This window comes from Dasypus novemcinctus, chromosome 1, assembly GCF_030445035.2.
Source record: "Dasypus novemcinctus isolate mDasNov1 chromosome 1, mDasNov1.1.hap2, whole genome shotgun sequence".
NCBI lineage: Eukaryota > Metazoa > Chordata > Mammalia > Cingulata > Dasypodidae > Dasypus > Dasypus novemcinctus.
Window position 1 is genome coordinate 80,039,613 of NC_080673.1, and position 27,846 is coordinate 80,067,458.

General features: G+C 38.6%; 1 protein-coding gene across 5 annotated transcripts in view; it reads right to left on the minus strand.

Moving 5' to 3' along the window:
• LOC101439444 (N-deacetylase and N-sulfotransferase 3) overlaps positions 1-27,846 on the minus strand; it is a 260,119-nt gene that overhangs the window by 150,008 nt on the left and 82,265 nt on the right. For all 5 annotated transcript variants that reach the window (XM_058293492.2, XM_058293481.1, XM_058293511.1 and 2 more), the window contains one exon: positions 21,459-21,613. In XM_058293492.2, the coding sequence (XP_058149475.1) occupies positions 21,459-21,613 (155 nt within the window). The remainder of the gene's footprint in view (positions 1-21,458; positions 21,614-27,846) is intronic.

Here is a 27,846-nt window from a genome sequence, read left to right on the forward strand (position 1 = left end):
GCAGCATCTCCAAGTCTCTTCTTCTCTTCTGGCTTCCATTTCAGCTTCTTGTTTCCTGTGGCTTTGAAGGGGTAAAGGTAAAGCTTGATGTTCTCCACTTTACTTGTATCCTTTGTATTAATTACCATTCAATTATTATTATTACACAGTTATTATAAAATTTGGAGTTCCATTAAAAACAGAATTGAAATATCTCATTGCTTTTCTGTTTTTCCTTTTTACTTACTGGCTTTACAAAACTAAAGCAAAAATCTTTTTGACTAAGGATCATGGACCAATACATAATTTGTGTTACAAAAGGCCAGTGGAGTTGTCATCTAAAGTGGTTTAAGAATAGGAAATAAATTTCAATCTCAGAAACTGAGAGAAAAAAGTTAATAACTTATGGAAGAGCATGGGAAGAAGCAAGGCTGAAAATCACATTGTCAGAACCACATTATAAAATTCAAACTCCTGAAAATTTGCAAGAAACTATGCCCATAGAAAACACAAGGTAGTTTTAAATGCCTAAATAGTCAGTTGTGTCTTAAGGAACCCTGTGTAATATAAGGATGGTACAGCATGGCAGACACATTTCCCTTAATTTTCATTCCTTTAACTGATTCTTGGTTGAAAGTAGCATCTTAGATCTAGGAGCTTTGTAATCTATGTAAAGATTTTCCTATCGGGGGACCTAAATGACTAAGCTATATGACTATTTACTATAAAATGTATGTTAAATACTTAGAATACAGTGGGATTAATTAGTTTAAAAATTTAACTCTTGATCTCTGCCCCACAACCCTACCAGATCTGCTCTTTGTCCAGGATTCCTTCAGACAACACCAATCATCGATCACCTAATTGCTTACTGGAAAGGTAAATGCTATTCTTGACACTATTGCTGTTTTACCCCTCTTAAATCTACTGTTATCAGTCATATTCACCTTTTCCTTGAAATTACCAAGCACACTTCTACCTCAAAACTCTCCCATATGTGATTTTCTCTGACTGGAATATTCTTACTACAGTCTTTCACCTGGATAAATCTTATACCTTTTTAGGTAATTTATTCCATATCATATCTTCAGAGAAATCTTCCCTGACAACTCCCATATCTAAACCAAGTCCTTATTAAAACTCTCTTAGCAATAAAGAATTCTTGGCTGGCATTCTTGAGGTGATGACAGCACAACTCTGATGAAAATGAAAGCTACTGAGTATACACTGTGAATGGATCTTATAAAGTATGGGATGGATAACACAGGGAATTCTGTGGTGGAATATAGACTGTGGTTAACAGAACAAATATGATAATGTTCTCTCATGAACTATAACAAATATATACTAATACAGGCTGTTAATAGTAGGGTGGGTTGATGGAAAAATACACCAAATATAAGACATGGGTTATAGTTATGTGATATTTTGATGACACTCTTTCACAGTTTGTACAAATGTTTCACAACAGTGCAAGGTGCTGGCGATGGGGTGATGTTTGGGAACCCTGTATGATGATATACATGTTTGTTTTGTAAGTTCACCACTTTTACTATGTACTTATTGCTTATGTATGCTCAGGTATGAATGATCTACTTCAATTTAAAAAAACCTAAAGAAAAACTCTTTGCAGTCTTCACTTGTCTTTCAGAGTTCATAGCATCATTTGCAAGCACATTTTTCTTTGCATAATTATTTAAAGTCTCTCTCCTCACTAAACAATAAGCTTTCTGAGGTATGGTTCTGGTTCTGTTTTATTTACTGTTATATGCCCAGCACCTCGTCAATAGCAGGTTCTCAAAAAATATTAGTGAACAAGTGCATGAACTGATTCTGGCCACCTGACTCTCACTCTAATTTTCACTTTCTCAATTATCTCAAACTGTCACTGCATCTGCATAACTGACAGATAGTAACTCAGAGAAATTTTAACACTTACACAAGAAATGTTCAAACATTTTTGATTCTGTAGTTAAAAATTATTATTCAAGAGCAAACCAGACATATTTACTTATTATGAATTTATACATTTCAATTATAGGGTTTTGTAAGGTTTTCCTAAATTATGTACTGAAATATGTCCAAATAGAAAAAGTGAAGATAATAAAATTTTATTTAGCAAAAGTGATGCTGTATTACTTAAATTTTCCTAAAAGCACATAAAAAAGAAAAAAAAATAGTATTCATGTATTTGAGTGACACAATAAGCTTTATTACTGAATAAATTACTGTTCATTACCATTCTTGATAATATTTCTTTGTTTAAACTCTTGCTACTAATTAAGAATGGTTCTTTATTTGTAACATTTGTCTTTAGCTCAATCTTCTAAACAGAAGAACCTTTTTAATTTCCATTAATGAGTAAAAAGACTCATTGTCTATTTCCATATTTTGCAGATTAGCAAGTACACAAACTAATGTAATTAAAAAAAAAAAAAAAACAGTAATAGGGACCCAAACAGACCTTCTGCATTCCACAGTAGAAAAAATCTAAACTTCAATACAGCACAATTTGGAGTTCATTTTGATTAGAATGTCCCATATTCTCAGGATGTAGAAGGTCATGCTTTGATTAACTATTTTATTGGATTGAGAATTTACATTTATAGTTTACATAGGTTTAAGAGGGAGTTTTCCTTAAGTTTACATATGGTAGCATATTTTGGATTTATTTCTATAAATTTTTTTTTGCTTTGATTTTTAAAGTGGTTTCCTTAAATACTACTTGAGATACTATTTCACATAGAAAAGAATACATTTCTCCAGGTGATAGTTGCATGGGGTACGTGTTTGGAAAATGAAACTAGAACCTCTTAACATAATACATATGCGACATATGAAGAAAATAAATTATTGAACTATTCCCTTGAATGTGATAAGCATTTCCTAAAGTGAAATTGTGAGGGGCCATACACAATTTTCAGCTTATGTGACCCTATAGGGCCTCTGGCACCTGGAGAGGGAGTATGCAGCAGCTCCTGGAACCAGGGCAGGGAAGGAGTATCAGTGACTGCTGGCAAGGTGGCTCAAAGTATGGAAAGTTACTGTTAAAAGGAAGCTGGCTCCCTTCTTCACCTAGAACAAAACCAGCCAAATCAGGATTTATCTCCAGCTTAGAAAGTTAAAGTTCAATATTAAAAATTGCTCTTGTGATAAATGAGAGTATTCCTGGAATGATTTGAAATGAAAAATCTTGCCAGAATTACCTTAGCATAGAAGCCTCATTTTTCATTTGTTTAATAAAGGGATTGTGCAAAGAGTCACCATGTTTCAGACTTAAAATAATGATTCTTTGCCATAATCTTTGTGGTTTTAGAAGTGATCTTATAATTTAGATGCTACATATAAATGCATTATTTTGATCCATGATATAATCTTTCTACATGTTTAGGGCAGTAATAACCTCCCCTATTTTAAAAGTCTCATTTAGATAAGTTTGGTTAATATTTATAGATCTGATCACTAGATTTCTCTTTAATTTTCTACATGGTGCACCTTGATTCACCACATAAATTTGCTGGTTGGTATGTGAAAAACCCTCTGTGATTACCATGTTGATGTTAATAGACTTGGTTTAAGGGTTAAAATCATCCACTCTTGGCAGCTATATTCTTGCTCTTGATAAACTTGGTCCTTTCAGCATCAGATTCTTTAATTTTCTCACCTTAAATGGATAAGTTGCTGAATATTATCTTTTTATTTCTTCCATGGATGAAATTATAAATTGACCAAGTGATCTAATCATAAACCTATTCCTTTTCTATTCACTTTGTTTTCTTTTTTTTTGAAAGATTTATTTTCATTTACTTATTTCCCCCCTCCCCTTGTTGTCTGTGCTCATTGTTTGCTCTCTGTACCATTCGTTGTGTGTCCTCTGTGTCTGCTCATCCTCTTTTTAAGGCGGCACTAGGAACTGAACCTGAGACCGCCCACATGGGAGACAGGCACTCAATCACCTGAGCCAACTCGACTCCCTGCTTTTGTTGTGTTTCTCATTCTTTTTCCTCTATTTTGTCTCCTTATTGTATCATTTTGTTGTATCAGCTTGCTGATCCAGCCCAATGTGCCAGCTTGCTGTCTTGCTTATCTTCTCTAGGAGGCACTGGGAACCGAACTTGGGACCTCCTAGGTGGTAGGCAGGTGCCCAAAATGCTTGAGCCACATCTGCTTCCCAAACCCATTCATTTTAATATACCAATTTTAGGAATATCAGTATCGGAATTGAACTTGGGTGAAAAAAGTTATGGAAAGTCATGTAGTTATTTGCTTAAAGTATCATTTACTAGTCACTTGTTCTAGAAATGGGTAAAGATGGGTTTATCTATAACACGGGACTAGGCAAACACCATACTAAAATTTTTAAAAAGTAAAGAGAGTATACAAGTGATGTGGAGTAATGTCTCATCAAGGTTTTATGCTATCAGAAAAAAGAAAAAAGCCTATTAACTTAGCAGTAGAATTTATAAAATAAACGGTCTCTCTGAATTGGATTTAAAATGACTATCTGTAAGCAGGTCTTAGTAAATGAGGGTAGATGTTCAACATCATTGTTCTGGAAGACTCTTAGAAAAAATGAGGCACAGAGAAATGAAGTGAAGTGATTTGCCTAAGGACATATAATTAAGTAAATAAGGACTAAATTTTAGTTTCTCTACTACCAGTCCAAGTCTCTCTATCACAAGGTAGATTACTTACTTGGATGAAAAAATACAGAAGAATATGACTAGTGACATAACTAAAGCTATTACTTGGTGAAATACCCACACAGTGCCCAACAGAAAGCAGGCCTCAATAAATGTTGATTAAATAGAATTAAAACACATCCAAATAGGCCAGTAGAGCAAATCTTAGAGACAGATTTGGTGTTCCAAACATTTTCACCATCAAGAATCCATTTAGCCATAATATATGCTATTACGTGAACAATTTTATTCACTAACGAAACTGTATTTATAACATAACAACTAAATTAATGTTCCTTTAGAGAGTAGAATCCCACTGAATTGATTTTGTAATTCTGAGTGAAAGAAACTTGAAATTCTAATTAGTTTATGCAAATAATTTGTAGGAATATACAATTAATTTCTGCTAGACTGCTTGAGGTATTTAAAATTGCCTGCAAACTTCCTTTAATACTCTGGTGGATTCCTAAGGGTCCGGAAAGCCCAAGAAGGGGAATGGAGATTTTCATTTCCCACAGTTTAGAAAACAAAAACATGGCTACAGTAATAAAATTAACAAATGTCTTTGGGCAAAGGCTTTAAAGGTGACAATAATGAGGTCTTGTGAAATAGAAAGGAACTACAGTAGCTGATAAAACAGAAGTATGACCTTTTCCTTCTGAAATTTCTCTGCTCTGGAAAAAGGGAATAATGTTTCAGTAACTACAGAGTAAGAACATAGTCTTATTCTTCCCATATCCCAAACTGGCCATGCACATACCAATGATATTATCAGTACATTCCAGAGAATCCCAGGCACAGAGGGCAGCACGGTGTTGTGGAAAGACTTTAAGAGTTGAGTTCAATCTCAGTGTGCCCTTCATTAGTTGTAGAACCTTGAGCAGGTTATACATATATTTTTCACCTTCAGCTCTCTCCAAAATCCTACAATACCTCTGCCCCTATTTTTGCTCTGAGTTGATGACTAAGCATTTGCCATCAATGAGAAGACAGAAGCAACTGAAATGAACTGCTACCTGTTTTCATTCATTACCATATCCACTAACCTCCTTGCATCTGAATCCATACACTATTTCTGCCCTCCTATACTGTGGGTATCCGGTTCATGCCCCAATCTAGAGACAAGCCCTTCCTTAACATACCAAACTCCATTTCCTCTGCTGACTCAAAACATTACTCTAGCAATTTCTCCTTTTTCTCTCCTGCTTCAAAAGGTTTCCTTTCTCTACTGGGTCATTCTCAAAAGCATGCCAATCTACCTTCCATCTTAAAAAAAAAAAAAAGCAAACCAACCAACCAAACAGCAAGAGCAAAAACTCTTCCTTGACACCACATATTTGCCTTCAAGTACTACCCCAAGTTAATAGCTTGAAGAACTAGGCCAACTGCATTAAGAAATTCCAGAAATACAAGTTGAACTGAAAACTTAATGCTTACACTTCAGGGTTACAACATATGTGCAGAATTGGCTTTCACCTTCATTTTCACTTTTAACCTCTAAGGAAATAATTATTTGAAGGAGAGTCTGACAGATTTTCTTCCAGTCTTCCCTAATAATTATACCATTTATTTCAGGCAAGTTTCCATTTAATATAGCATGCTGTTTTCCTCTCTTAGCGTTCCCTTCAGAATTTCTGAAGTGTAGTCATATTTCCTTCAATTGTTTCATAAATAAACACACCACTAAAGAATATACTTTTGGAAGAATGCTCAACAGAATGATGTAAACACTTGTACTTTCTACAGGCCAGGTAGATTTTTTTTTAATTGCTAGAATTTCTTCTAGTATTTGCCAGAAGGGATTTATAGAAATGCAAAAAATGAATTTATAAGGCTTTATTTTTTATGCTGTAGCAAAATTACAGAAAAGAAAATTATCTGGAGACCCACTAGAGGTATGAAGGGTTTAGTTTAATCCAGGTTTCTCAGAGTTAGAAGTGATGAGTTTTACGTGGACCTTTGGGGTCCTTGAGAGATAATAAAATGCTAAACAACTCAGGGACAGACTCAAAATCCCAGAGTACTTGCAAACACATTTAATCTTTCTGAAAATATAAAAGGCTACTTAGACTAGGAATCTTTAAGTCTACATAACATTAACTTTAACATTTTTTTTTGGAAGTACCAGGGCCAGGGATTGCACCCCAGACCTTGTATGTGGCTAACTGGTGCTCAACTACTGAGCCACATCAGCTCCCCTTGTTTTGTTTCATTTGTTTGCTTGTTTGTTTTTAGGAGATACTGAAGGCAAAACCTGGGACCTCCCATGTGGGAAGCAGGCACTCAACTGCTTGAGCCACATCTGTTCCCCTTAATATTCTTGAAATAAGAAAATTGATATTGCTCTTTGTTTTTAACTGCTGCATCTAGTATTTATAATAGCCACTATTACAGTGATGCTGCTGGGCTGTTAGCATAAATGCAAGAAATGACATGTCATATAAACAGTTATTCAAGAGAAAAACATTGTAAAAAGTCTGATTTTGATATCTGAATTTGTTTTAAACCTTTAACCCTTTAAGAAATAAATCACATCCTGATTATGAAGTTGCCATAACTGCAATCAATAACAGTATCACTGGCATGACAACTTTCCATTATACAACTCATGGTGGTAAACATGGGCTTTAGATCTGATAGACCTGGGATCAGATCCTTTCTCCAGCTTTCACAGACTGTAAGAGTTTGGGAAAATTATATAACTGCTTTGAGTCTTAATTTCTGCCTTTTCAATATGGGAATACTCACCCTCCAGGTGGTTGTGAAGATTACCTAAAGATACATGAAGCCCAATATCTGGTAAATATTTGGAGCTCATCAATTTTCCTTCCTATATTTCCTCAGGAGAGCCAAGAATCTTGGCTGAATGCCATGTTCTGTTTCACATAGCAGAAACAGAATTATAGAATTTTGAGTTTCCCACCCTTCCCTGATGTGCACATAAATTAAGGGACAGGAATGGGAAATTAGTTAGAAGGCTGCAGCAATGATCCAAATGTAGGATGAAAGGTTTGGAAGTGGAGTGGGGATGGGAAAGAAAAGGAGCAGGACATGACACAAGGAAGAACTGACAGAAATTGTTAGATGATTGGGAATAGGCAGCAGGAGATATGCAATGCCACAGCATAACCAAGGTTAGTACTTGTGTGGACTTTACTCTCATTTCTCCTTCTGTCATAACTTCCATTGTGGCCATATTTTATAACTTCCTCTCAGAAGACGTCTCCTCCATGTTAAGAAGGTATAAAACTAAGGAATAGTAGAAAATCAGGCAAAGCATGCACAGATCCGGAAATAGGCCTCTCCCAACCCCATCTCTTTTTCTATAATTACACATCCAATCATTTCATTAATGCTGGCCTTTATTTCCTCTTCCTTGATTACTTTACTAGTATCCCAATTTGTCTATTTATTGCCAATTGCTCCCTACTTCTCTCCATCCTCAACATTCCCATTCTAATGTTCTATGAGTTGATGGTGTATGCAGAAGTGACAAAACTCTAGGGAGATGACAATGTCATTTTGCAGTTCAAAATTAGATAAATACACTCATCAATAAATAGAGTTGATAGCAGTAGGACTGTAAAGATAATAAGATGATGCATGCTTACACTTAAAGTTTCAGCCACATTGTAAAGGCTCACTAATGTTAGCTATTACCTAAAGAATCCAGGGGGCTCTCATGGGGTTTAAAACACATTCAAGAGATGTAAGTGCATAAAAACAAGAACAAAAATTAACCAAAAAAACAACAACTCTACAAACAATAAACAAAAAAGGTATAAAAATGTCAAGGAAGCTAAATCTCTATTTACCAGAAATAACTAATTGAAAATGACTCTGATTAGCAGTAGATTAACAAGGAATAATTTATGTTGATATTCCTAACATCTATTCTGCTTCTACTTTCTCTATAAAGAAGAAAGATTTTCAAGATATTTATGATAAAATACAAAAATTAGGTGAAAAGACAATAAAAGAAATATAATAAGTTATGTCAGTTTTTTCCAGGTTCAGAAATATACATCTTACGGTAATTAAAAAAAAAAAACCACTTGTAGATTTGATCTGGAATTACTTTTAGTAATTCTAGAGAAAGAGACATTAGGATTCATAGGTTGCAAATAGCCTCAACTTTCAAAAAAAGAGAAGAAAGGTAGATTTTTAGAAACTATGGACTAATAAGAAATTCTAGAATTGATTACTAAATAGATTATATTTTTATTTTATTTTTTTAATTTATTTTTTGTCTTTATTTTTTAAATGTTACATTAAAAAAAATATGAGGTCCCCATATACCCCACACCCCCCTCACCCCATTCCTCCCCCCATAACAACAACCTCCTCAATCATCATGAGACATTCATTGCATTTGGTGAATACATCTCTGAGCACCGCTGCACCTCATGGTCAATGGTCCACATCATAGCCCACACTCTCCCACAGTCCACCCAGTGGGCCATGGGAGGACATACAATGTCTGGTAACTGTCCCTGCAGCACCATCCAGGACAACTCCAAGTCCCGAAAACGCCCCCACATCACATCTCTTCCTCCCACTCCCTACCCCCAGCAGCCACCATGGCCACTTTCTCCACACCAATGCCACATTTTCTTCGATTATTAAGAAGTAATAAAGAAGAAAGCATCGACTATCAGGAACTATACATTAGAAGAACTCTACATTCTTGGATGTGTAAACTCTTAACCCTCTGCATCACTTCCTTTCTGAATACACCGATTCAGTCTCTTATAAATCATAAGATTGATTGATTACATTCAGGGGTGATATTCAAAATGTTTACCAAGCAGCATGTCAGGGAACTGGCCAATCAGAACTGCCATCAACTGCAGAACTGGAGCTGGATGATAAGATGCCCATGCTGGGCCAGGGCCCTTTAATTGCTGAGAAGTTGGGAGATCTGGGATATCCCAGGGGTGGCTCTGGGGTGACTGAGGTGGTGGTGTTTAAGAGTAGAGGTGGTAGTACTGACACATGTCAACATTCTAATCATTGGTATGGCCATCTCTGTGCCTTTATATTGGATATAGCCATGATACTGTATCTCTTAGTCTTTTATGTCTTACCCTTTCAAAGTTCCCTCAGCCATTCTTCTTATGAAGTGAATTATAAACATCACCATTTTAGTCATGCTGCTTTGAAAAACGGCCAGTGTATTTCTTAAACTGTTTTGCTTGGATTACTCTAGAAGTGGTTTACTATTTGAGAGTGAACTCTTGCACCCTGATAAGAACTCTACATTTCTGTTAGGACCACTAGAACTAAATTTTGTGTTCAGTAACAATACAATAAAATCTGATACGCCTTTTAAAAAAGCACTTCACTGAAATGAAAATGATACTGGTTGACAAGCAAACCAATTCAAGTATTATCATATATTCCTTAAACCAGCAAGTCTTTCAATATATTTCAATTTACATTTTTATACTATATCTTTATTTCTCTATTAGAAAAGTTAATGTAATCACTAATCTAAAAAGTTGTATAAATGAAAGAGAAATTAGCAGGTTCTGCTGAACTTGGAAATGAGGAGGAAAAAAGACACTATTTGAAATAATGATAAAACACTTAAAAAGCACAATCCTTGGTAAGGTTTTATATTTTCAGAAACACTGTTGTATTACTTCTAATACTTTTAATAATGTCAATAACAGTTAACTATCATCTGATATTAGCAATGTGGTCTATGACAAAAATCTAATTGTTTTACTATTAAAAATTAAGCTCCCATAATTTGTCAAAATATTGGTGTAATTCTTCAGTTGAAAGTATATAATGCTGATGATTATTTGAGGTTTAAAAGTATTAATTTATGTCACTTCTCTAATGACATTTTATTCTATTTTTAATATGCACAATGGATATTCCAAACTGTGTTGTAGGTCAATCATTAATATTAAACTTATTAATCCTTGCCTGAGATTTGGTACGTTTAAAAAAATCCCATTAAAATTTCAGTTTAATACTTGAATTAGCCCATATTTGATAACTAAAAATATTTTCTAATCAACCGCTAAAGCTGCATTTCCTTAAGGCTGTAATTATAAATGCAAATTTCCTTAAGGATTTCCTTTACCTTCCATAATAATCTGTTAGAGCTTTCAAACATAAATTCAAATGGGTATCAAATCCCTTGAGACAGAAGTGACTACATTGTGTAAAAGGATAACAGACCAGACATGTTTGCTATAAAATTCAATAAAAATAACAGTGTTTGACTGTAGATGGGGATAAAAAAGGACCTAACAAGAGTTTTATATTCTAGTCTCTTAGATGGAAAAGACTTTAATTGTCCTCTAACCCAATCACCCATTTGAGTGTTGAATTGCATCCATGACCTCTAATCTTGTTCAAAAACTCAATAGTTCCCCAGGTAGCCTATTGTTTCTTTGTATGGTTCTTTTCATTCCTTCATTGGTAAACACTAATGTGCATTTTTACACCCAAAGCTTCCAAGCTGGTGGGGAAAAGTAGGAGAATAACCCACTTTAGAAATGGGATATCAGCACAGTTCAAACAATGGTTTGTTTCATCTAGAGAGCTGACAGTTGAAGCAGAGTTTCTTTGGGAATAGTTTATTGTATAGTACCTTCTCCATCAATACATGATAACTGATAGTCATGTGGAAAGTTCTCCAGGTTCAGTAGTTCATCTTCTTTCCCAACTTTTTAGAAATTCTCCCTCTCTTGGGGAAACTTGTCCTGTGAGTTCCACCTCTAGTTCTTTATTTTCCTTGTATTACCAGGATTAACAGGAATTCCCTTGGATTACAGGGTAATGAGAAAATAAGATTTACACCTGAGAATTTGGTTGAGACTAGCAAGGAGTCATCAGAAACACAACTGACTGTATTAGAAGACCTGGATTTCTAGTCTTAATTCCACCAATAATGAATTTATAATCATGAGCAAGTTATATCTTTCTCTGAGTTTAATTTCCTCATCTCTAAAGTGAGAATAAATATACCTACAATTCAGAGTTGTTATGACAATGAAAGGAAATAATAAAGTATATGTTAAAAAACAAAAACAAAAACTGAAACACTTGATCTTTTCTCATTACATCTTTAAATTTAGCAGCAATGGAGCCTTGTAACTCTAACGCCTTACTGGGAAGTAAAAGAGCCAATACATACTTAGTAAGTGTTTAGAATTCACATTAACGAAATCTTGTCCAATACAAAATAAGCTTTTCAACACAGGGATTTTTATCCCTCTTACCCATCACCCCAAACATCTCAGGAGTCCAGGCAAAAACTAAAGATGGAAGAGGCTTATGATAATAAATATACTGATAATAAAAACAACAGTTGCCATCTACTGAGTGTTTGATTTGTGCTCATCACTGTTCCCAAATTCTTTATATATTATTGATTTTCATATTGTTATGGCTAGGAAGGCATTGGCCTTGGATTCAGGCTTTTTTCTTGTTCCTGTGTTTGTTCAAATATTAGTAAGAATATCTTATTTCTGAAAGTCCTTCCTTACTGCTCTCTACTGCCTCAGAGACCTTAATTTAGACTGTCAACCTAGGGTTAGGAATAACAGTCCTAATAAGTGTAATTTTAATATGGTTTGTGCATGTATTCAAACTTAAATAAATTTGTATCCAAGTTTGCCTAGTTTCTGGAAAGCCAAATGAGTTATATAGACTCTATAGGCTTTGTATATTCAGGAAGGATGTAGACTGCATGTATATTTGAGCTTACATCTAGACAGAATGTGAGCAGTACATTAATTCAAGCTTACCAGGTATCCAAACAAACTCCTAAACCCTAAGAAACTAACAAAGAAAGTCCTTTCTGTGCCACAAATGCTGCTTGACCCCCTGCCTAAATCCTCTGTATAAAAAGGACCTGGAAATCTTGCTCAAGGCTCGGTTTTTTGGACAGAAGTCTGCCGGGCGTGGTCGGTCAAAATAAATCTTCCTTCTCAAAGATTTCTTGCATCCTGGCCTTCAATACCACAACACCAACTTCTTTCCGCTGCCACAACATTTCTGGGGGTTCGTCTAGGTTCGCTGAGAAGGCCAAAGGTGGCAACAGTTGGTTGCCCCTCTCGGACGCCTCCAAGAAGGCCAGAGAGGCCCAGGTGAAGCCAGCTCAGGGTGCCCCTGGACCCCTTTAGTCTAGAAAGAGGTTGTGGACTCCACCAGAGCCTTCCCAGAAGAAACATGAAGCACTGGAGGGTTTGAAGGAGACCCTGCGAATAAGCAAGGAGCACCACATGCCAGATGGGTAAGACTCCCGGGGGCATAGTGCAGGAAAGGCCTAACTCTGAAAAGTTAGGAGGGGAGCCTGATCAGCTCCCAAGAAGACCCTAGTACTCCTGAGGAGAAGGGAGGAAGCTGTCTTCTCTAGGTTCGAGAAAGGAAAGGAAAGTGGGTGGCTGTGTGCATTTGACTGTGGAGACTGAGTGAGATGCAGAGACATACTTCTGTGGGGCGAAAACGGAGTCCCAATCTGTGGTTCTGTGGTGACCTCATCTGGTCAAGGGGCTCTTCTTCTGAGTCAGGGGTTTATACCGACCTGCTAAGGCTAAGAGGTGCTGTAAGTTCCTGCAAGGGGTGTGGCCAGAGATTGATGAAACAAAAGGCTGAGTGAGTGTTGTGCAGTGCTGATGCAGGGTGGAAACATGGAGAACACACAAAGCAGTACCCTGCTAGGTAGCATGCTAATAAACTTCCCCCAGGCATTCCATGGAGATGTATACAGCACAAAGTTTCAGCCAGGGAAGCTTAGAATGCTTTGTGAATTAGAATGGTCAACTTTCAGTGTGGACTGGCCCCAGGAGGGCACCTTTGATTCCTGGATCATCCATAAAGTCCACAATGTGGCAACCAGAAAATCAGGACACCTTGACCAGTTCCCACACACTGATGCCTGGCAGGACACTGTGAGTCAAAGGTTGAGGAAATGTGCAATTAAAGAAGCCAGGATTTGCCTGATACAAAAACCCAGAGGTGTTGCCCAGGCAAACAGGCTAAACAAGAACCTTGCAAAGGGTGCAGAGAAAGTGAGATCAAAATCTAATTCTGACCCACCCATTCCAGAAGAGCCAGATGAAAATGACCTCCTGCCACTGGTTGCTCCTACCACACCAGTGCTGAGGAGTAGGGAAGAGCCGCTTTCCCCAAGCAGTATACCCTTGCCATTTCCACAGCCACTTTCCCCAAACAGCATAGCCTCACCGTTTCTGCGGCTGCTTTCCCCAAGCAGCACAGCCCCAGCACTCCTGCTGCTGCTCCCACAGCAGCTTCCACTGTTGATTTCTCCAAGCAGTGCAGTCCCGCTGCTCCCGCAGCCTCTTTCACCAAATAATGCAGCCCTGCCATTTCCACAGCCACTTTCTCCAAGTAATGCAGCCTCTTCACCCCTGCAACTGCTATCCCCACCAATCTCGGATCCTGACAGTGTAGTGTCATACTCCAGGCACAAGTGCCAATCATCAGTAAGGAAGAAGCCCCTGAAAGATGACAATGCAGACCAGGAGGATCCCTGGGGACAGAGGGAGCAGGTAGAAGGGCTGCCTTACAGCTACCTCTCTTTGAGGCCCAATCTCCAATTTATTACAGTAACAATGGCCAGGTCCAAGGAGGAAACCAAACGTTTGTGCACCAATCCTTCACAATCACCAACCTCTTTAACTGGAAAAGTCACACCCCACTATACTCAGAGAAGCCTCAGGCCATAACAGACCTCTTCCAGTCATTCATACAAGCCCACAAACCCACATGAGCTGAATGTGAACAATTCCTTATGACCTTAATCAACTTTGAGGAGAGAATGCAAGTCACACAAGGGGCTCTAACCTGGTTCAAAGAGCACCCACCTGAGGTAACCCTGGACAGTGACCAATATGCCCACACCCAGTTCCCAGATGAGGACCCCTAATGGGATCCCAATGACATGACCAGGCTCAACCAACTAGAAACTTTCCACAGGGCCCTAGTTGAATGGTTCAGGGCTGGGAGCTGAAAGGCAGTAAACATGGCAAAGACCAACCAAGTCCTACAAACTCTCGATGAAAGACTGGTTCAGTTCTATGAGTGACTATGTGAGGCATTTCATGTATACATGCCCTTTAACCTGGATGCTCCCAAAAGCCAAACAATGGTCAATGCAGCATTCATTGCCCAATCACAGGCTGACACCTGAAGAAAGCTACAGAAGTTAGATGGGTTCGTTGGTATGACTATTTCCCAGCTTATGGAGGTAGCCACCAAGGTTTATGTCAACTGCAATGTAGGAACCAGGAGAGAGGAAAACTGGAAAATGAAAAAAAAAGCAGACTTTCTTGCAGCAGCAATAGTCGAAAGAAGCAATTCTGTGGCAAGGAAAGTAAACTGGGACACCCCTGCCCCAAGGAGGGGGGACCCACCCCTAGGGCGAAATCAGTGCACATGCACTGCAAGGAGGAGGGCACTGGAAGCAGGAGTGCCCCAACAGGCCACTTGACCCCGTCGTCTCCAAGAAAACAGCCTAAGCATTAGCCAGGAGAGCAAGCAGAGTATCACGAACTAAACCTGGGTTTGTAAAAATTCAGAAGGAAAACCTGCAAATCAGCTCATTGGACTGGCGGGAATAGAGGGCTCTGGTGAGGATTATTAGGACAGACCGGGCTCCTATTCTCTTGGCCCCAAGAATCCTATGGTCAGAGTCCAAATTGGGGGCTGCATCATACATATGATGGTTGACACTGGGGCTCAACCCTCTGTAATAACCAGGCCAGTCAGGCCATTATCAAAAAGAAAAGCCACTATCTTAGGAACAACTGGTAAAAGCACCCAGAGGCCCTTCCTCCAAGCCAGGGCCTGTAACACTGGGGGTAAAGAAGTCACTCAGGAGTTCCTGTATCACTTGGAATGCCCAGTCCCCCTTCTGGGTCGGGACCTGCTGTCTAAACTACAAGCTCAGATTACCTTTAATGCCATGGGCCAATCCATGCTAACGTTCAGACCACCAAAGCCTCCAACATGGCGTTAACTCTCTCAATGCAGAAAGAATGGAGACTGTTCTGCCTCAGTGAAGCTTGCTAATCTACAGCTCTACAGCTCCCCTTTAAAGATATACCTGAAGTTTGGGCAGAGGGCAACCCAATGGAGATGGCACACACCATTCCCCCAATTTTTGTTGAGATAAAACCCACAGCCAGCCCAGTAAGCATAAAGCAATATCCCATTCCATGTGAAGCACAAGAAAGAATCCAGTTACATATTCAGAGATTCCTGAATGAAGGCATACTAAAGCTATGTCAGTCTCCATGAATACCCCACTCTTCCCAGTTAAAAAGGCCGATAGGGATTACTGCCTGGTCCAGGACTTGTGAGCTGTCAACTCAGCAGTAGTGACCCTACACCCGGCGGTCCCCAACCCTTACACTCTTCTCAGCTTGATACTCTCATTGGCAGTCTACTTTTCATGCCTGGATCTCAAAGACACCTTCTTCTGCATTCGAATAGCACCCTGGAGTCAACTGATCCGAGCCTTTACATGGGACAATCCAAGCTCCAGAGTAAAGCAACACTCACTTGGACACGGCTTCCTCAGGTATTCAAAAATGCATGCACTATTTTTGGACAAGCCCTGGTCAGTGATCTTAAATCCTTTAAACCAAAAAGCCATAAATGTTTCCTCATCCAATATGTAGATGACCTCATCCTTGGAAATCTCACATACCAAGACTGTGCTAGTGGAACCCATGCCCTCTTAAAACATCTGCAACAAAAGGGTTATCAGATATCTAAAAAGAAAGCCTAAATCTGCCTACCTCAGGTCAAGTATCTAGGTTATAAAATAGCACAGGGGCTCTGTGAATTAGGACCTGAAAGAAAAGAAGCAATCTGTAGCCTCCCTGAGCCCAGCACTTGCCGAAAGTTGTGAGAATTCCTCGAGGGGCTGGGTCTGCCGCATCTGAATACCCAATTTTGGGGTCCTCATGCACCCTTTGTATGAAGCCACAAAGGGGGGAGACAGTGCAAGGGACACCAGACAAGACACAGCTGTCGCTCAAGGAAATTGGAGGTCAGATGCTGAAACAAAAATAGCCACACAGGAGGGATGCCCATCTGAGAACCTGGTCGTGGCCCTCATTCTCCATCCTTTTAATTATCAGAAACTCAAGTATATGCAGCCTGTTCTTGTCCCCCAGCCTCTGAATCACCGGAAGCTGCAATATACTCAAGCAGAGAAAGAATGGATACTCTATGAGAGAGGGACACGAGGAGCAAATGGGTGGTGGACATTGCCTGATCACAGAATAGTCAGGCCTCAAATATTAGCCGCAACTGTAGTAAAGAACTACCATGAAAACACACACTTGGAAAAACCCCATCTTAAGGAAATGTTAGAAAATTTCTTCTACATTCCAAGTCGAGCTGCTCTCACCCATGCCATATGTCAGCAGTGCGTGATACGTGCAAAAAATAACCCTCGCCAAGGACCCATGGGAGCCCCAGGAGTATAACAAATCGTCAACATGCCTTTCAAAGATCTAGTAGTTGATTTCACCTAAATACCATGATCCAGAGGCTACAAATACCTTCGAATCCTTGTTTGCACCTTTTCCAGCTGGGTGGAAGCCTTCCCCACTCAGACAGAAAAGGCGGAAGAAGTGACCAAAGTTCTGCTCAGGGAAATAATTCCTTGATATGGGCTACCCCTCTCAATTTGCTCTGACAACAGACCCACCTTCATTTCTGAAATCACTCAAACGATTGTCAAAGCACTGCATATCCGATGGAAACTGCACACCACTTACCATCCTCAAAGTTTGGGGAAAGTAGAGCAAATGAACCATACGATAAAGACTCATATTGCCAAAAATTGCCAAGAAACTGGGCTAACATGGGTGCAAGAGCAAGTGCTCCTGAGTGCATTCCTCCAAGTTCGAGCCAGCCCAAGCTGGAAGCTAAGCCTAACCCTTATGAAATCCTCTTTGGGAGCACCCCCCACCCAATCCAAAATATAGAAGGGGACCTCAGAGAAAGAGGAAACTTATCAATGGCTCAGCAAATGATCACCTTAGGAAAAACCCTACAAAACCTGTATCACTGGGTCAAAGAAAGGGCCCGCATTAGCCTAAGCAGCTCTATACACCCGTACCGACCCAGAGATGCACTCTGGGTCTAGGACTGGAAGTCAGCTCCACTAACCCCTCAATGGCAAGGACTCTATCTAGTCCTTTTATCCACTCCCACTGCAGTTAAAATAGCTGAAATCACCCCGTGGATACACCATAGTGGGTCAAACAAGATGCCCCAGTGTCCTGGACCTGTATTCCAGGTACTTATAACTCAACCAAACTCATTTTGCAAAAAAACAAAATGCCAAGCCCTGTTCCAGTCACACCTCGGAAGCTGACTATTCTACACACAGCTGGAGAGTAGGAATCTAGTTTAATCCCAGTCACAACGTCCCTTCGGTTATTTTCCCTAATTCTAGCCCTAATCCTCCCTTGGTTCCAGGGGGATGCCAGAGTGTGGGCCATGTATCCAACATGCAGACAGGGGCCCACGTCAATACTACATTAGTATATCATAGCCATTATACCTGCAAGGGCAATATAACCACCTGCTACTTTCAGGGAATCTCCCATAGTATCTATAAGGTATCTGGCCAAATAACCTGCTTTGACCCCAACCCCCAGCAGTCTGCCGTCAATGGGAAATAAGAGTGTCTAATCAAGACAGGGAGCTACTTAACTCCACCCCAGTCACTAGTCGGAACCGAGTGTCTCTCCTATTTGACGCATCTCAGGTCAAAGACTCCGGGATACCATGGAATGCTGACTGTGGAGGGCTCGGCTGGGAGCAAGAATATACTCACAACGATAAGTATTTGTGTGCTCCAGAAACTAAAAGCGCAGCCCAAGGCGGGCGGGGGGGCGGGGGGGGGGGGAGCAACTACTGTTGCAAGTAGCTAGGTGCACACTACTGCTGCTACTGGTCCTGTGTCACCTGGGCCACCTGGGACACAGACACAACTAGACAAACAGCCATCCTCACCAAAGGAGCAGCCCCGACTAACTGTTCACACAGTCAATGTAACCCCTTAACCTCACCATCCTTAACCCTGAATCCTGGCAGATTAAAGGGGTCCAAATGGGCCTCTGCATTGATGGTAAAGGAGTAGACTCAGGAGTCTACATTTGGGTGGGGTGTTGGGAACAGCCACTCGCAAGTAAAGCCCACTTTGTGTTTCACTCCTTCTAGGAAGAAATGGAAAAACTGTTTTCCATTCTGCAAGTAGTGAAAAACCTCTTTATAAACCTAGATGAGGTAGTAGGGGCACCTTAAATATCTCCTCATGTTACATATGTCAAGGTACTAACATGAGAGACCAATGGCCCTAGGAAACTAGAGAGTACAATTACAGCCAACCATATAATTAAACTGGCCTCCTGGCCATTTCCCGAGATGGTATGTGGCCCTTACAAACTTCTGTCACAGGAAAATATTGCAATTCAAGGGTATGCCTAAACTCTTCCATATCTGTTGGAAACCTAACATGTACAGGGGGGAAGATTCCAAAATCACACCGCCAATACAACAGAGCCTTGTGGAACATGGAATGAATTAACTTCATTCTCATTAACCGTACCTTCCCCAAATTAATTGCAGTATGGAACTCCACCTCAAAGGGCCCCTTTACTGCCCCAAATGGTCTGTACTGGATCTGTGGGAAAGTCTCATTCCGAGAACTTCCCCAAAATTGGTGTGTTACTTGTATGCTCAGTACGATAAAACCCTCCTTCTTCTTCATTCCCTTAGCAGAAGGGGTAGAGCTGAGCAAAACAGTATTTCAAACATAAGAGAATAAAGGGCTGTCATTACCTGGGGAGATGATGAATGGCCCCCTGAATTGTAAAAAAAATGTATGTAGGCCTTGTATAAGTCTGTCCTTACTCTCTATATATTCGAGTATCTACAATTGTTTCAAATATAAACATAAAATTGGTACTCATTCAATCACTTTTTTATTGAATCTTGTTATTCAAGGTACTGCTATAGTTTCAGGGGATATAATGATGAATGTCACCTTTTATATCAACCTGCTCAATATACTTTTTAATGGCTACCCTGAATTTTTTTTCCTCTCTACTTCTTAGTTTTTCAAATTATACTTTCTTTTACTCTTTTTAGTCACTGATTTTTTTTCTTTTAAAAATTCTGTTCTTTCACCACATATTTAAGAAGAAACTAAAAACTTTTTCCTCTGCATCTTCCCTTACTGATTGACATGGCCAATATCAGTGGTCTCAGCCTTATGAAGGTGACTGAAGGAATGTTTGCTGTATCTTGATAGGATTTAGTGCTCTCTATTACACATAGTAGCAATGTTTATCCTATTTTACATGCTGTTTACTATTCTTATTTATTTTTTGGGAAAAATGGCTCTCTATCTCACAGGGCTTTGAAATATTATCAAGACATTTTCATGATATCAGCATGGATGGGCATTATTTTTGTTTTCTTGACAAAACATCAATGCATGGAAAAGGTGCATCTGAAGCTGTGTGTACTTTAGGGAATAGATGATGCTCCTGATGCTAAACATATAGTGGTTAGTTTCCTTGGGTAAATTCCCAAGAAAACACAATAAAGCTGAAAAAGTTTATGAATTCTAACTTTTTAAAATAAGTTTCAATAAAGCACCAAATATCTCAGCTCTAGCAATTTATGTAGAATGTCATTCTACTTAATGACATTGGTTATCTCTAAACTTAAGATTAGCCAAGAGAGCTGACAGTTAACTGGCCAGCTAGCCAGCCAAGAACTATGTAATACTTGCTCTTGGTCCTACAGACTTAAAAGAACAATATCTCCATGCTTTTTTTTTTTTTTTTTTAAGAATAAAACATGTTAAGGGTAGGTATGTGAAGAAATAGTACATTTTCAGGATTTAAGAACTGTTATGTTGGGAAAAGTAATGGTATGTTGGGGAAATCTCTAAATTGAACATTATTGTACTTCAAATAGTCATTTCTGGAGGAATGCAACTGGAGTGAAGTTTTCTTTGGTGAAACAACTGTATTTTAGGGTTTTTCCAAATTATAACTAAATTAGTAAGTGTACTGCATTTTAATTTTATTTCCCATGCTGAGCTAAGCCTAGGATTGGCCTAGAAAAGTGACTTGACTATTTTGGCCTTAATGTCAACATAGATAATCCACAAATATTGCAAAATCAGCTTTGAGGTTTTCAAATATATAAAATACATGTTAGTAAAGATATACTACATTTAAATTTTTTTCTTGAGTAGTAATATCTACTACCTTTGGTACCATAAATGACTGAAGCCATAGCTATCATAGATTACATAAAATCCTACTTCCACAAACAAACATTGTTCTGGCCACTCCAGTGACAAGTATGCCTCTGAAGTGTGGGTTTTGTGTCTGTACTGTTTATTTTGGCACTGCACCATAGAATATCTAGTGTTTCTGGATATTTGTTTTATGTTCATCTACTGTGTCTGCAGTGCTGCAGGAAGCTTCTTCAGGACAAGAGCCATGCCATGTAACTGAGTCTTATGACTGTCTTATGAAGTACTTCTTAAATTGTACAGCTTAGTTCATCAAGCTTGGTGATGAGCACACAATATAGACTCAAAAGCCAGAAAGATTTCAATATATTGAAAGACTGCACTACCAAGATACTTTAATGACCACAAAGCCTGCTTACAAAGTACCAATATGCAAAAAATCTTTAGGAAGTTCTTGATATAAAAAGTCAGTGTACCCCTGTTAAAAGAAATAGTTAAGGTGAGTTACTTACTAAGGCAAACTTTTTGTTGAGAATCATCTGTTCCACCAAAGATGACTCATTATGGAAGAGGTGGGGCTGCATGTGGCTCCACATGTGAGGAAACCACCAGAAATCATCCACAGACCCCAACAGATGGTCATCCCCTTCATCTTCCTCTTCAGTTCCTTTAAGGTAGAAAAAAAAGATTATTCAACTAATTCTAGTATACTCATGGTTGGTCAGTCAATCTATCTTTATCTTTCTATCTATCTATCTATCCATCCATCTCTATCTATCTATCATCTATCTATTATGTATTCTTATATAAGTACTTAAAAGACACCATATAAATCATTATACATATAACGCTATGAACATAAATATAGCTTTGGAAAATCTGTTACTTTCATGAAAACAGAGGCAGTGATAAAATTTTTCTAAAAAGTTGTTCAAATTGAGACATGAATATAAAATCATTGCAAAATGGAAATACACAACCATTTCCGAGAACATTGGAACTATTAACTTTTAGCATCTTTGTAAAACTGTCAAGTTGAACAGTTATGCTTTTCTGGATCATTCAAACAAAAATGTAGCTTTGAGAGAATGGCTGATAAATAGAAATGAAACTGAGGGAATATGAATAATGAAATGTGTACTGGTGCCCCAAGTAGCAGATTATTTTGACATGGGTTTTATATCTAGACATAGAAAAAACTCCATTTTTTGTGTTTCTCTTTATGTCTAAGAAGAGCTACTTAGTAATTGGAGAAAACTAAGGCATGCATCCATAGATGAAGGAAAAAGATAATGTGGTATTTGTTATTGGGAAAACTGAAAGGAGAAAGGATTGAAGCAATGGAGAAAAAAAGGGGACAAATGGTGAAGTCACAGTAAAACAAGTCAAGCTGCTCCCTCATGCTTGGCCTTTCTCTCAAGTTCTTGGAAGCAGACTCGTGTGCTATCCATCAGGGAAATCCCATTTCCTTGGGAGTCAGCCTGAGTTTTGCACCTCTAATTTTTCATATCTGAGCTTGTTTTATTTCTCCCACTTTCCCCTAACTGAAGTTTAGTTGAGTGTAGGAAATTTCATAGTTCACTTAACTCATTTGAGGGAAGTATCAGTCTCTCTCTTTTTGTGAAGGTTTTTTGTTACTTTATTTTTAAAACTTAATTTCCCCCTCCCACCAGATGGTTCTCTCATCTGTCTGCTCATTGTTTGCTCACCTTCTCCAAGAGGCACTAGGAACAGAACCCAGGACCTCTCACACGAGAGGCAAGTGCCCAATGGCCTGAGCCACATCTGCTCCCTGTGGGCTGTTATGTCTGCTGGCTTGTGGGATCTGCTCATTTAGGTGCCTGCTCATTGCTGTAGTGTGCAGCATCTAGCTCTCGTGGTGGTGGGTATGAGTGTTTAGCTCTGGTTACAGCTGATGCAGTGTCTAGCTCTTGTAGCAGGTGTGAGTGTCTGCTTATCTTCTTTAGGAGGCACTGGAACCCGAACCTGGGACCTCCCATGTGGTAGGCAGGTACCCAACTGGTTAAACCACATCTGCTTCCCTCAGGCTCTCTTTATACTTTCCTAGGCACAGCCTTTTTACTAAAGCATGGACTGAGAGCAGTAAAAGGTGCCTCATTATGGTCTCGGTACATCATCAGATATCAATCATCACAAAATAATGTAACCACACTTAAATTTCAGCCACATGTTGAATCCAATAAGCTCCTAGAGTAGTGGAGTCTTCAGACAAAATGTCCTCTGTGTGGAGACAATCTCTTCTCAGTTCATTCCAAAGGCTGCTCTGATGTGCCTGGTTTCAATATGGCCCTGCACTCTGAAGATGGTGTATAAACCTTTGCCCTGGCACAGCCAACTGCACCCAGTGCCTAGTACCACTATTCTTTCACTGACTTGCCCAAGAGAAAGCAGGCAGAGCTGGTTGGCAGGAAAAGAATCAGATCCTATGATTTATTGGCCAATGGAAGAGATTTACCAAAGATAAAAGTATAGTATGAGGTCTCATGGTCATTCTAATTTATACAGGAAGAACAAAGATTGAGTGACTTAGAATGAGTGGAACCTCATAGGCTTTCAACAAGGACAGCCTTGGATTTAACTTTCATCTGCTTAGTTATTCTAATGATATGAAGAAACCTTTTTCTTATATAAAGGAGCATCTTTAAATCTAGTCTGTTTTATTTTCCTTATTACTTCCTTTTCATTATACAATCATGTCTCCATAGTATAGTGAGACAAGTATAGCCGTCAAGTCAGAAAGTTTTAGTTTATTTGTAGGTTCCAGCATCTTTGAACTGAGTGATTGTGGACAAGTCACATAAGACCTATTTCCACAGAGATAAAAAGAAGAACAGCAATATCTATTTTATTCTCTTTGGGAGGAAACATCTCCACAGTCCTAACACATATTGGGTGTTCTATGACTCCCCTTTCCTTTCTTGTTTTTAAAAACTTCTGTTCTCCTTGTATTTCTCTCATGGCTCCTTGAATTTTTTTTCACTACACCTGCACACCTACAAGAACAGTGGGGTTATCTCACTTGAGTGTTAAGTAGCTGTAGGGGTATTCTGCTCAGGAACCTACCAATCCATTATACTAACACTTTGGTCTAACTATTGAGTCTCCGACATCAAGCATTCTCGGGGCTTCAGAGTGGCTATCTTACAGCTCAGGGAAGTATTCTAGAGCAGAATACAATGGAATAGGAAGACGGAGTCAGGGGTTTAGGACCTTTAATGACCCCAAACATGGAAGAGTATTGGGTTCCTGCTACCTTTCGAGTGGTAGAGAAGAAAGGCCTGGTAAAGAAGCATTTGGTAGGTGTGGCTGGTGACTCTTAGAGACATTGTCTGGTTGACATGAAAATGATGTCTTTAGGTTTCCCCACAACTAAACATCTCTATTTATGAACAAAGTATTCTTCTGTTGCTTAACATTGTGTATTTCCTCAAGTCACCATATTAATTAAGATTACAGTCAGTTACTTATTGCGGTTTTACTTTCCCCCACTGAGAAGTGGTAGAAGTTTCTTTGGGGCTTCCAGTAATCACTTCATTCCTGATGTCCCCCTTCCTTCCATGTGAGTGTGGGTAAAGTAGGCTGAAATATCCTAATTTATGAAAAGTCACCCATCCTACTGCTTTTATTATCTTTTCCCATCACATAACTCCTCTCTTTTCCTGCATCTTCACTCCATCTCTCCTTTATTCATATTTCCAGTTGTCCTTTGCCCTAACTGTATTTTGATCAGAACAGAGCAACAAATCTCGGGGTTCTTTGGAAAGACGTTTCAGGCATTTGTTGTCTTTTCCTGAATAACATGATGAAATTCGTGATTAAAATATTCATCCATTGAATCGTGAAGAAGTAGAACAAATGAGGTCTTCCCACTGACAGATTTATTTCTATTCATAGTAGGCATGATTTTATTCCTTTCCTTTTTTTCTTTATAGTGCTGTTTTATCTGATTTTCTTTATTTCTATTTTAGGGATGTTTTACATCAGAATTAATTATATTGAGAACAAATGTCTGTTACTTATTACTTTAAACATTATGATAAAAAGCAATGAAATTTAGTTTCCCATAGCTGGACCATCCTGGTCTCTTGCTGCTTCACTTCCCCACTTTACCCACCTTTGTTAGAAGTGGTAGAAGACAGAAGGGCTAGAAATCTAGTTCTTCAATTCTCTAGGCCATTTCTTATGTTGCTACAAAACTATGCTGAAATTTTTGATACTTATTACAAACTATTATCTATTTGTATTATGTATCTATTTAAATAACTCATGTCCTTGCAGGATTTTATCTCTACAGAGTAAGAAATATCTGATATTATTAATATATTAAAAACCAAGGAGGAGCAGATGTGACTCAAGCAGTTGAGCATCTGCTTCCCACTTCTTGGGAGGTCCTGGATTCAGTTTCGGCCTCCTAGAAACAAAAACAAAAGAACAACAACAACAAAAAAACATCTAGGGGAAGCTGATGTGGCTCAGTGATTGAGTGCCAGCTTCCCATATATAAGGTCCTAAGTTCAATCTCTGGCCCCGGTATCACAAAAAACAAAAACAAAAAACAAAACAAAAATTGAGACTATCATATCAAGTGTCATGCTAAGCTTTATAAGCATCATCTTATTTAATTCTTACATCAACTCTATGAGGTAAGAGCCACTGCCAATCCCATTTAACAGATAAGGAAATTGCTCTATGGGGAGGTGAAGTAACTTGTCCCCAGTCATTGAGAGGTTTCCAAAGAATAAGAATTCTAACTGTATAAATGTCCCCAAATTTAGGGTCTTTAACTGGCTTTCCAATCAAATGTAGAATTTAGAAATAGGATAGCATTTACCAATTTAATAAAATATTGCTCTTCAAATTGTACATTAATTCTATGAATTAATTACACATTTACAAATAGTATTGGTTCTCAGTGATTTGGGAAAACATATGAACCTAAAATCCTATAGAAAAGAGAACGAACCTTCTTGCTATTCAGCTTCCCTAAAAAAGAATTGCCAAAGAAATAATAAACAAATCAGTTTTTCCTAAGCATAAATCTTGGCTTTTATCCTAGGTTAAAGATTTTGGTTTTTTTGATCCTTAAGTGGCTTTGTGACTTTGGTATCCTCTAAGATTTCATTTTCTTATCTATGGAACATATTCTCTAACTCCTGGGACTCAATGAGAAGGTATATGAAAAGTACTTAGCAAAGTCCCTAGAATATGCTGATTGATGACTAAAAGGGATCTAAGACTTTTATCTTTCTCATAAAAACACATAAACCCCTCAAAAAATTAAGAGAAATCAAACATGATGAAACCCTCTGTGATGGTTAGGCTACTGTGTCAACTCGGCCAGGTAATTGTGCCCAGTTGTTTGGTCAAGCAAGCCCTGGGCTAACTGTAATACAAGGGCATTTATGGACTTTAGTCACCATTGACTTTACTGCAGTGGTAAATTATAGATAGCCGGTTATAATTACATCAATCAGGGAGACTGCCATCAGCAGTGAGTGACGCTTAATCCAATCAGCTGAATCCCTTAAAAGGGGAAGTGATTCCAGCACTGAGAGAGAATTTCCCAGCTCATCTCTGGACAGCCAACATCTCCCAGAACTCATCAAGAATCTGCATTGTACTTTCATTGCAGCCCCTGGTTGTGACCTGCCTGCAGAACCTGGACTTGCGCATCCCCACAGCTGTGTGAGAGATTTATAGAACTGCAGACTATTGACAGATATCTCTTGTTGATTCTGTTTCTCTAGAGAACCCTGACTAATATACCCTCTCCTAGAAAAAAGTCACTATAATGATGGTGTTGCTTTTCTCTTTCTCTTTAAGACTGAGTAAAGTGGATAGAATTTTTAATAGGAAAAAAATTCATTTAGAAAGGAACACAGTGCAATTCAACTAAACATAACAATCTCTATTTTTTAACAGATTTCAGAGTATTAATTTTATATCTCTTCCTACTGAAAACAGTGGCTTAAGACAACACTGACTACACTTTTGTAGAAAATTTCATATCGTACATAGACAGCTAGACCCCTTTGAGTTCTGCCTCAGTTTCTTCCTGTGCTCTGTCTTTGACTTAGAAAGAGGATACCTTTACTAGTGATGGGAAGTGCCCAAGTAAGGAAAGAGAAACAGTCTGCTAAAGACAAGGAGGAGGAAGGAGATGGACTGGCTAGAGTCATTCTCTAGCATTAAGCACTGGACAGAATAATTCAGTTTGCCAGGAGAGTTAGCTTGAGTTTTTTGGGTGAATTTGGGTTATTTTGGTTTTACTACTATGGTTTTTTTCCATAATTTCCTTTCCTGCCCCAGATACTACCTACTCTATATATCCTTGATCCTTGCCCAAGTTATTCCTTATCTTTAAGGTAATTCTATTTTATTTCCTTTAAAGGACATCAAACAATTCAAGATGATCTCCCTAAAATTAGAATATATTTAGGAAGTGGTTGTGGACAATCTTGTAGTTTCTTAAGCTTTTGGGGGTTCCACATTTTGAAATTTAGTGGTGCTACTGTTTTAACCTTGCTAGAGAGATGAGGTAAAGCTCTGCACATAAAGAGAAAGTTCTCACATCATTTATCTCTGCCAAGGTAGCAAAGCTTTTCTATAAGGCAGGAATTTATAACAGAGTTTTGTTTCACTTTTTGAGGTTACCATAAGGACAATAACTCATTCAATCATAAAACAATTTTATACGATAATCACAAGGTTCCCAGTTGTTCATATTTAAAACATTTACAGTAAGGGTGTATGTCATATGTTGATCTAAGAAATTTAGGAGAATAAAGCCTTCAGAACTTCCTCCATTAAGATTACCCTTACCCTACAAAAATTCTCAGATTGAGACCCCAAATCATGTGTAATTGTGATATGGAATGT